The 17,456-nt window shown below is 47.6% G+C and overlaps 1 protein-coding gene across 1 annotated transcript in view; it reads right to left on the bottom strand.

Moving 5' to 3' along the window:
• Positions 1–318: 318 nt before the first annotated feature.
• The window catches only part of GTF2IRD1 (GTF2I repeat domain containing 1), a 48,053-nt gene continuing 30,915 nt past the window's right edge, over positions 319–17,456 (bottom strand). Inside the window, 8 exon segments of the mRNA XM_031060371.1 lie at positions 319–572; positions 1,319–1,455; positions 2,151–2,188; positions 2,646–2,838; positions 4,867–4,944; positions 8,864–8,911; positions 14,470–14,498; positions 15,201–15,384. Coding sequence (XP_030916231.1) covers positions 498–572; positions 1,319–1,455; positions 2,151–2,188; positions 2,646–2,838; positions 4,867–4,944; positions 8,864–8,911; positions 14,470–14,498; positions 15,201–15,384 — 782 coding nt within the window. The 3' untranslated portion in view covers positions 319–497.

Here is a 17,456-nt window from a genome sequence, read left to right as displayed (position 1 = left end):
AATCCAAATGCACTTGGGCTTCAGAGCCAACAGAACTCATGGGTGAAGGTGACTGATGCTTGGGAGGGCTGGCTCCCTCCTGTCACCACTGCAGTTTGGTACCACTCCTCTGGCAGCTCTGTACACAAATTTTTACACCTTTGAGCTGAATTAAATGAAGCATTAAAACATTTCAGACCTCTTGGCTTCAGGCACTGATGACACTAAGGATTTACTGAGCTGCCAGAGCCCAACAAGGCCTGTCCAAGGGGTGCCCTTCTGCCCTTATTCTTACCTGTAAATGTTATTTATCAATACAATATGCAATAAAATAAGTACTTTTAAGAGCAAGGCAACACTTTTTATTTTTATTTAAAAAGGCCTTGATGGCAGGAATATAGTGTAAAAATCATTGGAAAAACTAAAAGGCATCGATACATATTGGAATATACACTTTTTACATAAATTACATTTATTTATTTTTTCTTTCATTTGAGGTTCTTATTTGATATTGAGGTCTAATAGTTAATAGGTCCTGGGATCTGGACGTTTAGACCACCATAGTCTAACATGTACATGTTCATGGGCCATTGCTGAAAGAGAGGGAGAGAAAAGAAGGCAAAAGTCTCCGTTAGGACACAACACAAAACCATGCAAACATCAAATCTCTGACATGTTCCAACAACTGGCTGTTGCTCCCACTTTCCAAGTAAGAGAAAAGAACCAACCCCAAACCAAAACACCATTAGCAAACTTGACAAAAACCCTTGAAAGTTTTTATTTCTCTTGTGCATTTTTGGGAAATTTTATTTGGTATCATCTGGAGTGCAGTTGTATGCATCTGCCTGAATTTATCTCCTATTTTTCCTGTTTTGTGGCATTCTAGAACTCTGCATTACTCCAGGAACTGAGCTAGAGGTACACCCAGCACAGCCTGGACTGTGGGGAACCACTGGGTTCTGCTGAGGGGCACCACAGACCTGAGGTGATGTCACCAGCACTCGAGTGTGAACCCAGGGGCGTGGAGGGATTTGCTTGAGCCTGTCTCAGATGCAGCACCCACTAAAGCTGAGCACCCTGAGGCACACTGCAGCAATGCAGGAGAGCCCCTGGGGGTGTCAGGCTCGCTCTGCTGACCTCCCCCAGACAAACCCTGCAGAAAAAGACAGCCCCACAGGCGTGTCTCCTCCTTTGCCAAACCTGCTTGTGCCATTTTACATCACACTTTATAGTGTTTGTCAGGCGCAGGGAGGTGGTGACAGCTCGAGCAGAACAGAGCAGCATCCTGAAGCAGAAAGATAGGTAGGCAGTAACCCCCCTAATATCTGGAAGGCTTTACCACAAGCGAGATCTGATTTGTTGATGATGTAGACTCCATATTGGAAGAAGAAGAAGAGGAAGAAGAGGAAGAGGAAGATACCGAGTTCCCTTCGGAGATCCTCTTCCGCTTCCGTTTGGGAACACTGATGTCTTTGTCTGCAAGGAGAGAGGGAAGGCATGAGGTGTCCAAGCCCTGAGAGTGGTCCCTGAATCTGGGGACTCATGTTGCCACTGTGACCTTGCCCTCCACAGGGCATCCCCCTGCAGTGCTGCCCCTGGTGGCACAGGCTTGGCCTCCATGAGTGGCACAGAGCTGCCAGCTTTGCTCACACTGCAGGCATGCTCTGCCTTGCCACATCTCCCTTCTCTATCCATCCACCTCTTTTCATAAAACACAGGATTGTAGTTATCTCTAGGACTGCTAATTCTGACACATTTGATTAAAACTGTCTGAGATTTATCAGGATGATGGGACAGAGAGAGAAACACATGCCCAGTGATGACAGAAAACTTCGTTGCCTTAGAAATTCAACTGCTAAATGATGGCTCAAATTAAGGGCTTTAACCAGGGAATAAATTTCTCATGGTGAGTAAATTGCTAATGGGAGAAGGATAATCACATCCTCCAGAACATGCTGAAAGTTTGAGCCAAACAGCCCAGTCTTCCCACAGCTCACAGAAGTGGAATCCTCCAAGAGGATAGTTTACTCTGGAACAGATGCTGAGCCTAACTTTTCGTAGGTAGGATCTTCTCCCCATGTGGGAGGTTCAAACACCACCTCACAACTCCCACCCATTTTCTCTCCCACAGTGCCAGGAAAGCCACAGTTATGTCCCAGCCCTTCCCTTACCTGTTTGTTTGGCCTCGGTGCAGATTTCAGCAAATGGCCTGTGGAAGAGACAAGGCATGAGTCAGTGGTTTCACCCTGTGTGCCTGCCTGTGCTGGGACACAGCCCAGACCCTGAGCCTGAGCTGACTCCTCCAACACCCCTTTGTGTGGAGAGGGGACTTGGGAGCATCCCCAGTGCATCCTGGAGAGAAGCAACCTGAAAGAGCTCAGCTGGGTCTCTGAGTTACCAGCCCCCATGTCACATCCCAGCATCACCATCCCAAATCACAGAAGAAAGAGGGGACAGATTGGCCCTGTAACCCTTCAGTGTGCCCACCCATGGGCAGGTACCTCCCTGCAGCACAGGACAGTGGATGCCAGGGATGGAGCATGTCATCCACAGGTATGTGGTGGCTCTGGTGGCCTCAGGGTGAGCTGCTCTGCTTATGGCTGAAGAAGCAAGGACAACCCTTAACAAACAGAAACATCCCCCATCACAAAGCTGGGAAAACTTACTGGAGCTGGTTTATAATCACTATTCGGATGCTCTCCCGTGCCTTCAGGATCTTCTCCAGCCGATGAATGTCGTAGGTGTTGGGATTTCTGAACGGGATATCGTCCGGCAGCCCCGTAACCTCCACAGAGTCAGGACTGTCCCTGATGAGTTTATAGGGCACCATGACAGGCCTGTTCAAGCCCAGAGCCTCTCCTGTAAGGGCAGAACAGAGGACAGCACAACAGCTTTACCCTGCAGTGTCGGAACTCAGGACATCCCTCCGGCTGCCTTGGATGGCTCGAGCCCCTGCCAGGGGGCTCAGAGACCTTGACACGCAGCCAGAGACACCTGTGGCTTTGATTTTAACCAATGGAAACAATTACCAACCTTAGATGAAGATTTACAAGCCACAAGAGTTTAAATAGAATGTAGTTAATTTATCACAGGGTGAAAAGTAGAATTTTGGGTTTTTAGAATGGGGCTTCAGAAGCCAAGATGGAGGAATCTGGGTGTGCCTTGTCCTTCTTCTTTCTTCTTCTTAGCCTCCATCTTCTGCTGTGATGGTGGCACTTTTGGATTGATTTAGAGTAGAAACACACTGTCTAACGTAGGTATTAGGTATTGGAAAATTATTGTAAATAAAGTACACGTAGTTTTTAGTGTAAAAAGGTAACACCACCCCGAGGGTGTCAGTGTGCCACAGACCAACTTGCTAGACAGATCTCAGCAGGTCAGTAAAAGAATGTAATAGATAACAGAAAATAAACAACCTTGAAAACCAGAGCTGAGGAATCATGATCTCAGGGCTGGGAAAAAGAGACTTTCTAACACCTTGGGGTCATCTCGACCACAGAAACCCCGAGACTGCAGGGCTCCAGAACCAACCAACGGAAGGACCAAGAGCCCTGGGGGACATTGGGATGCCATGGCTGCTATGGTGCCCAACCTTTGCTGTAGTCACATCCCACCCAGACATTTTACATGTACCTGCCCAATTTACTGTCTGCTCTGTTACTCTCTATTTAGAATTCTGCCAGGAGCCTCAGGTGAGTTCAGAACACACACACTGCCACACTTGCCCAAACCCATGGCTGGACCAGCAGCAGCAGCATGCAAAACAGCCCAGGACAGAGGGGAAATGGAAGAGATTTGCCCATTTCCTCTTGCCTCTGTACATCAGCAGGTCTGGGGGTCACTGGGGTGGAGATCAAAGCCATCCTCATCATCACATCACATCACATCACATCACATCACATCACATCACATCACACCACACCACATCACACCACATCACACCACATCACTCCTGCCCATTTCTCCAATCAATTTATCTCTTTAGCCTCCACATCCTGTGGCAGTGATACACCTCAGTTTAATTCCTTGCTGCATGAAAAGCCCTTCCTTCTGTACAGGTAAACCTGCTGCTCACCTCTCTGGGTACCCCTTCATTTCCTGCTCACTGGGGAGCAGAGAGCATCCCTCACTCCTGTGCTGTTTCTGACTGTAAGAGCCTGCTCCCACCTTGCATCTCTGCAGCCCCAAAACATGAAGCTGTTAGGGCTGCACAGCCACATTTCTGGCTTTCCTCCCACAGAGTTTGTCCCAACAAAGGCTGACATCAGAGTGAACAAATCCTGCTGCTGTGCTGCATTTTGCCACGACCCCTTCCCCTCTCCAAGGATGAGCTGCCAACAAGAAGGTAATGGTCCCACCTGCCAAGAGTGAGACACACCTGTCCCCTGAACCTGACCATGAACTTAAGCTTCTTTGACCAATTTTCAAGCCCATCCCTCCTAGGAATCCCACTAATCCTCATCTCAATAACATTCCCAGCTCTCTTACTACCATCCCTAGACAATCAATGAATTACTAACCAACTCTCAACCCTCCAGCTATGGTTTATCAACCTAGTTACAAAACAACTAATAATGCCCCTAGACAAAAAAGGACACAAATAAGGCCTAATTTTAACATCCCTCATAATCTTCCTCCTACTCATTAACCTCCTAGGACTGCTACCCTACACATTTATCCCAGCCACCCAACTATCTATAAACTTAGCCCTAGCCTTCCCCCTATCCCTGGGGAAGGCTGTAACACGGAGCAGCAGGACAATATCTGTGCTGCAGCAGCTGCCATGGGCTTGGGCTATAAATAGAGGCCTTTGTGGAAATAATTTTAACTGTGGCTGCTCTCAGCAGAACCAGCCTCACCCTGTGATGTGTACGAGCAGAGACTCACCGTATTTTTCATTGAAAAGCTCTTTCACTTGCTCCCGCAGAATCACCTTCTCTCCAAGCCTGTTGGCATCATCCTCATCTGCAAAAGCAAGAAAGAACAGGGGTCAACTTGTTTCCTTCTGAGCCCCTGGAAAACCAATCTTCCTGACACAATGCAGGACAGCATCCCTGTCCCTGTGGGCCTGGGGACACCTCAGAGGGGCTGCTCTGTGCTTGCACCCTGCCACACCTTTCAGAGCTGGGCAAAGCAGCTCTAAAATGCTGCCAGGTCTCCATTTGCCATGTGCTGCCGCAGCTAAAAGCGTTTTATATCTACTCTGCGGGGCTGTAAATGACTAGAAAAAATGCAAAGCAGTGAAGACTCAAGCCCTCAGTGCCATGAGTGCTCCCACAAGGGACATCAAGGAATGAGAGAGCACTTTTTTGGCTAAGCTCCTAAGTGAAGTATTGTTTTATAACATGCCATATAATCAGCTTGGAGAACAGTTTCTCTTCCATTCTCTCACGTCACTGTGCCTAAGTCAGTAGATTTTTACACTCAGCTGTTTAGCAGGACACTCCAGGACAAATGACTGGGGTCATGACCTTAACCTCTGACCTAGACTCAAATGACCCTAACTCTAACCTGTCCCTTTAATGCCTTTTTTTCCCCAGAGGTATAAAGTACCAAGTGAACACACCTTATCTGCCTCTTGCTGTGGTCACCCCAGCAAGCTGGGATGCACCATGCAGCACCAGCTCAGTGGGGTGGACTCCCCACCTTGTCTCCTCCCCAAGAACATCCTCACTGCACCCAAGGCAGGCACTGTCCCCCAGGCTGGAAGCCACTGGGTAAAAATCATGGAACCACTGCATGGTTTGGGTTAAAAAGGACCTTCTGAGACCATCCAGTTCCAAGTTGCTGCCATGGCCAGACACAGCAAGGTGTGCCTTACAGACACAGTGCTGTGTGCTCTGTGCAAGTGCTGGCTCAGGTGATGGTGGAGGGTGGCTCAAAAGGGTAGAAGGAGGTGCTGGGAAGTGCTGCCCAAATCCCATCTCTAGTATTGGCATCCTCAGGTGTCTCAAACAACATTTAATCAGTCTTTTTGTTAATGCTTTGAGCCAAGAGGTTTGAACCCAGCCCTCAGGACATTTTGGGGGCAGAGGCTGCCAGGAGACCTTGTTCAGGCCCTTGTTCAAAGCCCCTTTCCAGCTCTCCTGGAGCCTCTTTAGGCACTGCAAGGGGCTCTAAGAGTCTAGACCAGACTCTGGCTACTCTCCCTAGAGCCTTTTCTTCTTCAGGTGAACACTTCAGCTGTCCCAGCCTGGCTCCAGAGCAGGAGTGCTCCAGCTCTTGGGTGAGTTTGTGGCCTCCTTTGGACTCATTCCAACAGGTTCAGGTCTTTCTTGTGCTGGAGGCCTCAGCTTCAGGTGGGGTCTCAAAAGAGCTATTCACAGTGGGCTTTTACAGCATCAAGGTGACCCCTGCAAATCTTGGCATGAGGGATCAAGGCATCCTCTGCCCCCCGTCTGCAGCTATTCAGTTTCATTTTGTGCAATCACATGATTATGATTTTTTATTATTTTGAGCAATCATATGATTTTTGTTTTAGTTTCAAGCAAACACATGGCTGGAAGTTTAGTTTTAAATGCAAGGTGAAAATCCACTGCAAGTCCCTGTCCCCTGCATGGGACTGATTTCAGTGCAGAAAGATCCCATCTCACATCTCAGCCACTCTGCTGCTCTGGAGAGAAGCTGACAACCTCAAACCTCTGCACCCTGCTACTGCAGGGTACAGCCTCAAAAAAGCCTCTTCTCCACCTGGAAAACAATTGCTTTGCCTGGATATTACACACACACAAAAAAAAACAAACAAAAAAACCCCAAAAAAACAAAACTAAAACCAAAAAAACACCTAAAAACACAAAAACAAAACCAAAAACAACCCAAGAACTTTCTGCAAAGAGAGCTCAGGGGTGCTTCAAATCTGGAAATGGCAGCAAAGCAGCTTGAATGGCATGAAGCAAAACATAAATACAGCAGATGGAGATTTCTAAGTGATGCCTTGCAGTGCCACTCTGGAGGCCATGGAGCACCAGAGGGGACAGCCCTGAGGGCTCCCTCTGTGACTTCCCTGTCATCACTGCTCAGTTTCTGGGCTGTACATACGTACCCGTATGGATGTGTAGATGGTAGCAGACAAAGACACACCAAAATTCAGTGTTCTCACTCATTTAATTCTCTGGGACTGAAAAATGCAGCAGGTCTTTCCTTTCTGCTCCTGCCCCAAGTGACCCAAGTGCAAGGAAAAAGATCCCAAGGGATCTTGTTCTTTCCACCTTGAGGTGGGCACTACTCCCAAATTCCCATTCAAGGACACAAACAAATGTCATGAAAATCCTGGAACTGAGCATGCATAACAGTGAAGCCAAAGAGGAGCCTCTGGCCAGTGGCACTGCTTCCCAGGGACTTACCCCTCTGTGCCCAGGCAAGAGGGGTCTCCATCTCCCTTTGACTTTACCCCTTTGGGTTTGGAATTCATCAGCTCAGGGAGTGAACTGAAGGAAGAAGTAAATCAAGGGAGCCACTGGTGCTTCTGAAATGTGCTGAGTCCTTCCCATGAAGCAGGTTTAGTGGCTTCAGGTCTGTGCTATCTTTTTTTTTTTTAATTAAAATAGCAGCTAGTTGATTTTTTCCCCAATTCTGCTTTCCTGATGTCAGCACCGCTGCACTCAACAGGCATTTACATACAAGTGGTCACATTTTTAAAGCACCACTTCCTTTTTTCCATAGGACTTGTCAGAGCTTAACATTTCTTTGAGAGACACCAAGCTGCTTTTAGTAATTACAAAAACTGAGGTTTAGGTGTCTGCTGTTGGGCAATAGAATCCAAACCACTGCTTATTCTTCTAGTGACTCAAAAAACCCACACAAAACCAAATCCAAGGTATCCCATGGATAAATAATGGCTCTGTCTGTGTTCCTGATGTCATGTGCAGAACCTTGATCTCAGTGTGAAGCCACAGCATAGCTGGGCAGGGTACCCAATGGATCCTTCTTCCTTCCCATGCCCTCAAACACTGCTCAGGGGGATGCCTGGCCTCTGCTCAGCCACTGCTCATGGAGTAACAACCTCCTGTTACCCAAAGACTTGTCCTGAAGCCTGTTTCATCAGGAAAACTGCCACTGCCCAACACATCTCACTGAAAATATGGCTCAGATCCTTTCTGCAAGCAATCCCAGACTCATTAAAGAGATACTCAGCTGGCAGGCTGAGGGCAGGCTCCTTACAGCAGCCTGGGATCTGGCCCTGAATCCTAAGAGGAGTCTTTCTTTCCCCTTCCAGCTTCCATGGCTGCAATTCAGTTACACCCCTGTGTAAATCCAGAATAAATGTGCTGACTTTCCTGAGGCTATTCTGCAGTAACTCAGGTTTAAATGCAGTTTGAATTAGCTTAACATATGTATGTTTTCAAAGCAGGGCTACAAACTTGTGGCAGCAGCAATTAACACCTAGACCCCCAGCCAACATCCCAGCTGGATCTGCTGTGCCATGCCCTGCCACAGGCACAGGCCAGCTCTTCCTTACTCCTGTACACCAGTCTGTCGTACATCCCTGGGGCCTTCATGGCTGCTCACCAGCCCTGACCCAGAGTCTGTGTTAAAGCAAAGCAAAACCAACCCCAACCCAACCCCATGGAAGCTCTCCTTATGAATGGCAAGTGGATTTGTAACAAATTAATTGCTGGGACACGTGGATGAAGATGAGAAGAACGTGGCAGGTTGGTTTGGCTGGAGTGATGGCAGCGATGCTCAGGGACTGCAGCAGCAGTGCTTAGAAATGCAGAAAGGATTAATAACAACAATAAAACACTGTATCATTCAGTTCTGCATACCACAGAAAAAACAATACCTGAAATTTGGGGCGTTTAGACATTTTCATTCCCATACTAAAACACAAGTAAGAGCATTTCTTGTCTGCTACCATCTACGATGCACCACCTGAGCTACGTACCATTGAGAGCAGCATAGGCTTTTTCCAAAGATGTTATCCGTCTAGGGGCTACAGCACAAGGTAATGGGAGACAAAAAACAAAAAAGAGAAAGAAAAAGAGATCCATGAGTGCTGCAGCTTGGTTTCTCGGTCACAAACAAAAGCAAAACCCAGGATTAAAATTCCTCTGGCCCCTTGGCACAGTTTTGGTAGCTAATAACTGCCTGGCAGGTTATTTACTGGTGAGCTGGGCTCTCCACCTCATACCAGGACCTGCTTTGCTGGAATTTGCTTAAGCATCCCTTTGGCTCTCCTGAGCAGCTCAAGGTCCACATGTGCATAAGGATGCATGGCCAAATGACAGCATTTATGGCATGTGCCAGAGCAGCAGCAGCTGCCTTGCACAGCTGTTCCAGTGCCAGAGGAGAAAAAAAAACCCCTCAGGTTAAAGCAGATGAAAAGCAAACAGGGAGATCATGACAGTTCTGCATCAATAGGAGAAATGGGAGAAAAAGGAATCCCTAAGGAGAGGCTGGTGCTTGCCACTGACTCCAAAGTGATCAGTGACATAAAAAGAAATTAACTTCCTCTGGAAAAACAGCCAGGGATGGGACTATGGCCTGGATTTGCATGATGGGCAAAAGGAGGAATGAAGTGGCTCATCCGGCTGAAGTGACAGCCACAGGGAGAGCTGTGGGGAGGTCAGGGCTGCAGCCCCAGGGCAAGGAAGGGGCCCAGAGGGGAGGCTCTTGATGCCACACTGCAGTGAGCTGACACCAGCAAACAGAAGGGGACTTGGGAGACAGCAGGAGCATGTGTCCAAATCTCCTAAGCAGAGGCATAAGCAATCTGAAGTAGCTCCAAATACCTAGCTGACAATACGTGTTCCCCATTTCAAGCAGGCTCAGGAGAGCAGCCACTGCAGCACAGAGCTCTGCTGGTCCCTGCAGGGGGAGGAGAGCCCTTCAGTTCAGCAGCTCAAAGGAACAGAAAAATACAAGTGGCTCTGCCCAGGGCAGCTGCAGGCACTGAGCTTTGGGTGCAGACCCACATGAGCTGGGGCTCTTCACCCCTGAGCTGCAGGAAGACAAATTCTGCCATAAGTAGCTGCAGCAGTGCCTCTCACTGCCATGCTGCAGGATCCTGCCCCAAAATGAGAAATTATTTCTGCAGCTTGGTGCCCTAAATCTCTGGTGACACCCTGTGGACAACACCAACTGCACTAAATGCTTATGCAGAGGGGAGGAGATGCAGATGGGTCATGCTGGCGCTGGGAAAGCCAAGCTGGAGTCCAAGCCAAGAGGGAGCAAGGTCCTGGCATGGCTTCTGTGAAGGAGGAATGCAGGCAGGAGCACAGGCAGGCTGCAGGCAGCAAGGGAGAGAGAGAACATATGGCAGGATCTTTCCAATATGGCTCAGAACTGGTTGAGAAAAGGCAGCATGGCATTTCCTTTGCCTGGCAGCAACTCAAAGGCTTTTGCAGCATTTCAAGGTGCTCTTATGAAATTACCTTAAGAAAGGTAATTCAAATTTCTTGTCCTGTTAACTCAAAGGTGGCATTTAGCCCTGAACCATAGGAATCATCCCACCAGGTTCAGGGCAACTGTCCTGCAAGGATGGACATGCCAGGATGGAATGGCACCCATCTCACCCTGAAAAATGAGGGGGATGGGGTCTCTGAAGGACACAACAGGATGTGAGGGTGGTGGAGAGCAGGAGGAAGGAAAGAGCAGAGTGAACACAAGGGCTTGGATGAGCTGGGTGATGTGCTGCCCTCTGGACAGTGAGGATGCCACACACAGAAGCAAATGGGGAAAGGAGACCAAAGCTAGGGAAACAAAAAGGTGATTGGAATCACAAACATGCTTATAAACAGGCTTTGAAGCTCCACAGCTATTCACACCTGCTTGAATTTTAACCCTCATAATTATCCATATATAAAAATAATAATTTTTATACACACACACATATATTCAACCTGCCTGAATTTTCACCTTAGACTAGAAACAGTGACCAGTTGAACACTCAAAAATAATCACCCCAGGCCTGGCTGGTGGGTTAAAAAGGGTTGGGGGGTGAAGGGAGATGGATATGGACTTTGAAAAGCAACCTGGTGATGGAGCAAGATGTGCTCAGCCCTCATCACAGCTTTCCTCTTTTCTATTTTTCTTGCTAGGAGTTTCCAATGCGAGGCACATCTCATCAAAGTCTTGAGGAGGATTGTGCTCTTGTGATTAAAAAAAGAAATAAATATATATATATGTATATATAAAGGATGCCTGGATGTGTGGGTTTTTTAATTAAATAACACTGCCTGCCCTACTTTATTAATTGGAGTATGGAAAATAATCTATCATGATGGTAGGGAGCTTGGGGAATAGGACAGATGGAGCTGGTCTACATTTTCAATCAAAGCACATTAAAATTAACACACAGAGAGATTTTTTGTGTGTGTATGTGTGTGTGTGTGCTAGATTACTTATGCTTGATAGTATTTTTCAAAGGCTCATATTAAGCCAGTTTTGTATCTGTGCCTCAAGAAAGAAAAAACAAAAGGATGAATGTAGTGTTTATAGCACTAGAGCTTCACCCCCGCTCACTCACTCCTGTTTAATGCTGCAAGATCATGCTGCTCTCAAAAAGGGCTTTTGAAAGTCTCTTTTGCAGAGCAGAGACCAGCAGTGTGGAGAAGAGGCACTGGAAATCAAAAGGAAAACCTCTGGATGCCAGGAGGGTTGTGCAGGCCCTGGGGAAGCCATGCAGGTGAAGGGCTGGCACTGGTGGCCTCAGGGCCATTGTCCCATCTTTGAGAGGCTGCAAACCTGCACTGCTGAAGGGCTTTTTTCCAAAAACGAGCCCCATTCCCTGCAAAATCCACCTCCTTCTGCAAACAGCATCCCTGCAGGCACACAGCCCCCAGCTGCTCCTGCACTAGCAACTCCCCCATCTCCCATTCAAGGAAAAATACCATCTCAACATACAAATTACAGATTATCTTGAGAAAAAGGCCCATGAGGTGCTTAGATTATATTGAAGTCCTTTTACCTGTTTCTGTTACACTTAAAAAATGGGTGTCCCTAAAGGAAAGAGATCTGTGGTCCTGCAGTTACCAGGAATGCTCTTTGCAATTGTGCTGGTTTTGCAGCACAGCAATGCAGGAGGTGCACAGCTTTAAAGCATATTAAATCCCATAAAAGTTTAACCTAAAAGGTTAAAGGTTTAACCTAAAGGCAACTAAAATCACTCCAAAGTGATTTTATTTTAAAATTACATCAAATTTCCCTTTTTCCTAAGCACGTGTACACTTCATGTAATTTTTTAGCCAAAATTATCCACAAAACCCATTAGCTCTCCTCACATTTATGATGTTACCTCCTGAGCTTTCCAGCTTTTAGAGACCTGTGCAATGCCACACCTGGGAGTAACTACTGCTTTCATTTTAACCCTCCTCTGTGAAATAAAAGTGATTTTCATTGATTTTATTTTAATACCAAGCATGCTGCTGCTCTTCATTTTACATTACAGGGCTTCACTACACAACATTGAAGACTCTTTAATTTAAAGTTTTAGTGACCTATGGCTAGTTGGAAATCATTCATTTTGTTAAGGCAGATGAAAAGCAATCAAAGCCAAGGCAGTGACTGCATCACTGTACTGCCACCAACCACTTTGGTGTAGAGGGGTGGAAAATCAAACAATGGGTTAAGTGTTGCCAGTGGGGATTAGGGAGGGGCAAAATACAATCAGCTCTTTTCTGGAAGAGACATTCCAGTGGTAATCTGACTACTAAAAAATACTTATGAGTCCTGAAACTGTCTCTGAAGATTTGGCAAATATGGGAAATTGTCTATAACAAATTGAGATGTCAAGTAAGAAAAAACCCTCACCTGTATGTGCTCTTATTTAAAACCTCAGTGGGAGGAGAGGGAGTGAAGCACCCAGCCTGGCAGGGATGCTGTGACCTGCTGAGCCCACTTGGGTACTGAAATACACATAAAATATGTGTTTGGGTTTGTGCTAGAAGGCTGGTCTGTGAGGGGAGCATTCAGCTGGAGGAGGAGGGAAAAAATGTTGTGCATTGAAAAGAAAATCAATTTCCTCTCCATCTCTTTTTCTCAGGCTGTGTCTCCCAGCCAGGTAGCAGCCTGAAGTATTTCCCTTCTGAATTGCTCCCTTGTTAATGGTGTGATTTGTGTCAGATGAACATCTCTTAACAGAATTATACTGTTTAGAGCAGGGGAATGGAAAAACAAGAGGTGGCTGGAGGAGTGTACACACAGCCATGGGATTCTGTGGAAAACCAGAGTTCTGCAAAACTTGTGCTTCAGTGAGGGCTCATTTTAGGTCCAGCTGATGTGAGCTGGCACATTGCTGCTCAGGACCAAAAGATACAAGTCTAAGGCCAAGTTCCACAGAGATCTTGGGGGATCTCCCTGTCCTTGGCTGGGCCCTGCACAGGGACACAGAATTGAACACACTGACCATGCCTGAATTTCCTAGAATTGAACACAAGGACCATGCCTGAATTTCCTAGAAGTGAACACATGGACCATGCCTGAATTTCCTAGAATTGAACACATGGACCATGCCTGAATCTTCCTAGAATTGAACACACTGACTATGCCTGAATTTCCTAGAATTGAACACACTGACCATGCCTAAATTTCCTAGAAATGAACACATGGACCATGCCTGAATTTCCTAGAAGTGAACACATGGACCATGCCTGAATCTTCCTAGAAGTGAACACATGGACCATGCTTGAATTTTATTGACAGCTCACCTTTTGTTAGAGCTCTAACACCTTCCTGCTATTCCCAATAAAGGCATATAAATGTTTTCCTGTCTGTCATATTTGTCTTTCCTAAATTGTGCCATTGCCATGGAGGCTGGCCAAGGAAATGGGAAGCCATGAATAAAGATGACAAGGTTCTTTGCACCCATCTGTGCTCTTCCAACAGTTGTAATTACAGACATTTAAAATGAAGACAGGTTTTTTACCCACATTTCTGACAGCAATTCTCTTTTCTGAGCAGCCAAGAAATGAGAGACAGTACTGCAGGGACTGACAGTGAAGGACATGGCTCTGGGATGATGATTTGAGCAGCTGGGTATGGAGTGCACCCTGGACACCCTGTCCTCTCCTCTGCCATGTCTTCCCTGCTGTATCTGCCTGGGGAATGTTCAGGAGCTGGAGTGGACCTTCACTGCCATGCTACAGCAGCCCAGCATGGACCCTTGTGGTTAACCACCCCTTACCACAACCTTCCCTCTCCACCCAACCCACCAGCTCTTTACAACACTGATTTATTTAAAGAAAACACTTAAGAAAGTGAGTGCTTTCTTAAATACAGAAAACAGATCCTTGCCCTAGATTAGCTCTAGAAAAATGCCATCATTTCAAGGCAACAGCAGCAGTACTGATGGGTGCTGCTGAGGCCAGCTGTCTCAGGCAGCAAATGCACCAAACAACAACAAAACCAGAGTGGGAAGGCCAGGAAAGTGAAGTAGAACAACCTTCCTGCAGCTGACTAAATTATTGCTTGCCATCCACAGTTTACAACTCCCTGAGCACCACTTAACACCCAGTCAGTGCATTGCTTAGGCAAAAAGGGATCATCTCTTACCAGGTTTGGGGATGAGTCCTTGAAAAGGCCTGTGAAAAAGAAGGAAAAAAGGAAATTGAAAATGAAATGGTACCAAGAAGCAAGCATGCCTTGGCTGAACAGCCTCCTGTGGCCCATGGAAGGCTGGGGATCAGCCTGTCCTGCACACAGCTCCTGTGGGACCAGCAGGAGCTCTGTGGGGATCAGGTCCCTGCTTGGGGCAGCATGATGTACCTCATGCCCCACTGATAAGAAGACAAACAACACGGTCCAGCAAAAGGGTGACAGAGGCACTCTTAAGCCCATTTTTTTCCTGACTCACCTTAGTGTGATACAACACTGAAGTGCTCTTCCCTCCCCTCCCACTTGTGTCCAGCCCCTTTGGCTGTGAAACACAGAGGATCCTGCCATGAACAGAAGGTGCTAAAGCACAGCAGGGCTCTGAGCACTGCCCTGCATCAGCAATAATCTGTCTCAAGCCTTCTAAAAAGGGGGCTGGGATTTCTGTGCCTGCAGATCAATCACACCAAGCACCTTCTTCTCCTGCCACTGCCTTCCCACAGGATTGTCTGTGTTATGGTCCCCTCCTTTCTGATGAACCATTAGCTGCCTCCTTAACTGCTGTCTTGGGGTTCTGGAGGCACTTACAGACCTGCCCCAAGGGGGCTGCAGAGCAGGGAGTGCCTTTAGGGGGGCTCCCTCCTCTCTCCCTCTCTGGCTCCACAGGATGGCTGACACCTCTCACCACGTACCTTGTCACAGTGAACTTGATTTTATCAGCAACAGCCAGTATCCTCTCCAGGTTCTGGGAGCCAAAGGTGCAGGGCTTCCTGAAGGGGATCCCAGGGGGCAGTCCCTCTATGATCACCGACCCTGGGTTGCTCTTAATGCGTTTGTAGGGCACTTGCACAGGGTATTTAATCCCCAAGGCCTCACCTAGGAGAGAAGTGAGTGCTCATTAAGTAGTGAGAATGCCAGGGATGCCATTTCTGCTGCAGCTCTGGCTTTACCAGAGCCCTACCAAGCTCTTTCCCCAGCCCTCCCAAGGCACAGCACAGTGTGAGCAGGCTGCTGAGGCACCAGCTCAGCATTAAATGAAGGACCAACATTTTCAGGCTGCCTCCATGATGGCAGTGGAGGGGTCCAAACACAGGCACATGTGTGCAGCAGAGCTCATGGGGCTGAGGAGATGCACTGTCCTGCATCGTGAGGCCCATGCACTGCAGTGGGAGGGATGGGAAGCTGCTGCTCTTTGTTCTGGGATGTTATTTGGAGATAACTCCACAGATATGATCCCTCTCTTAGGCCTGGCTGCAGGATTGAGGTTACAATTTCCTTGCAAGTACCTGGACAAGTCTTACCCCTGCTGGAATTTCAGTACATTGGTGACATCAATGTGTGGGGCAACAGGGTAGAAGGAGGTTTTGAGAAAGGGGAGAAGGTAATCCAAGTCCTTCTGAAGGCCAGCTTTGCCATAAAGCAAACTAAAGTCAAGGGACCTGCCTGGAAAATTCAGTCTTTAGGAGCAAAATGGCAAGATGGATGTTGTCAGATTCCAGTAGATATGGTCAACAAAACAGCTCTGTCCTCAGCAAACAGCAAAAAGGAAACAGGCTTTCCTCAGGTGCTGTTGGGTTTTGGAGGATGCACATTGCAGATTACAGTCAGATTGTAAACTTTCTCTATCACATGGCATGGAAGAAGAACGATTGTAGGTGGGGTCCTGAGCAACAACAAGTTTTTGAACAAATTAAACAGGAGATTGTTCAGGCAGTATCCCTTGGTCAGTCAGGACAGGCCAGGATGCAAAGGATGTGCTCTGCACCACAGCTGGGGAGAATGGTCCTTCCTGGAGCCTCTGGCAGAAGGTACCTGGAGAGATTCCAGAACATCCCCTGGGCTTCTGGAGCTGGGAATGTGAAATATCTGAGGCCAGCTACACCCCAACTGATAAAGAGAGACTGCCTGCTTATGAAGGGCTCTGAGCTGCTTCAGCAGTGGCTGGCACCAAAGCAGAGCTGCTCCTGGCAGCCCAGCTCCCAGTGCTGGGCTGGGTGTTCAAAGGGAAAGGCCCTGCAGCACACACTGATCATACAGGGCCTGTGTGGATAGCACTGATCATACAGAGAGCTTGAACAGGAAATCCCAACCTCCCTGGCATCCTGGGAGTCATCATGGACTGGCCTGACAGTGAAAATTTTTGACTGTTGTCATCATCATCATCAGTGAATAGAAGGTGGCATGTGCTGAGGAGGCCCCACCATACAACCAGCTACCAGAAAATGAAAAGCAATACACTCTCTTCACTGACACTTCCTGTCATATTGTAGGGACTCAGAGAAAATGGAAAGCTGCCATATGGAGTCACATGGTGTGGAGTCACACAGTGTGTCACAGAAGCTATCAAGGAACACTGTGGATCAAGTCAGGTTGCTGACTGAGCTGAAAGTTGTCCAGCTGCCTCTAGATACTGCTGAGCAAGGGAAATGGCCAGTGCTCTACCTCTGCACTGACACATGGATGGCAGCAAATGCTCTGTGGGGGTGCCTGGACCAATGGAAAATGACCAGTTGGCAGTACAGAGGGAAACCCACCTGGGCTGCTGAAGTGTGCCACGACATTACTGCCCAGGTAGAGAAGTCAGCTGTAAAAGCCTGTCATTTTAGATACAGACATACAGGAGAGTCAGGCTACTGAAGAGTATCACAACAATGGGCAGGTGGATTGGGCTGCCAAGGTTAAAGTATTTCTGGCAGATCTGGCCTGGCAACATAAGGGTGGATTATTTCTAGCTCAGTGACACCTGACACCTCAGGTCATCAAGGAAGAGCTGCAACACACAGATGATTTCGTGATGGAGGTGTGGACTCAACCATGGCCACCACCTGCCAGGTTATCCAAGAATGTGAAACATGAGCTGAGATCAAAGCAAGCCAAGTGGGTAAAGCCCCTGTGGGGGGCAGTGGTCTAAATATAAGCACGGGGAACCTGCCAGATTGATTGCATCA

Source organism: Geospiza fortis, unplaced genomic scaffold (genome assembly GCF_000277835.1).
Source record: "Geospiza fortis unplaced genomic scaffold, GeoFor_1.0 scaffold59, whole genome shotgun sequence".
NCBI classification, from domain to species: Eukaryota; Metazoa; Chordata; class Aves; order Passeriformes; family Thraupidae; genus Geospiza; species Geospiza fortis.
Note: the sequence above shows the minus strand (reverse complement) of the source record. Positions and strands in the feature narration are given on the sequence as shown.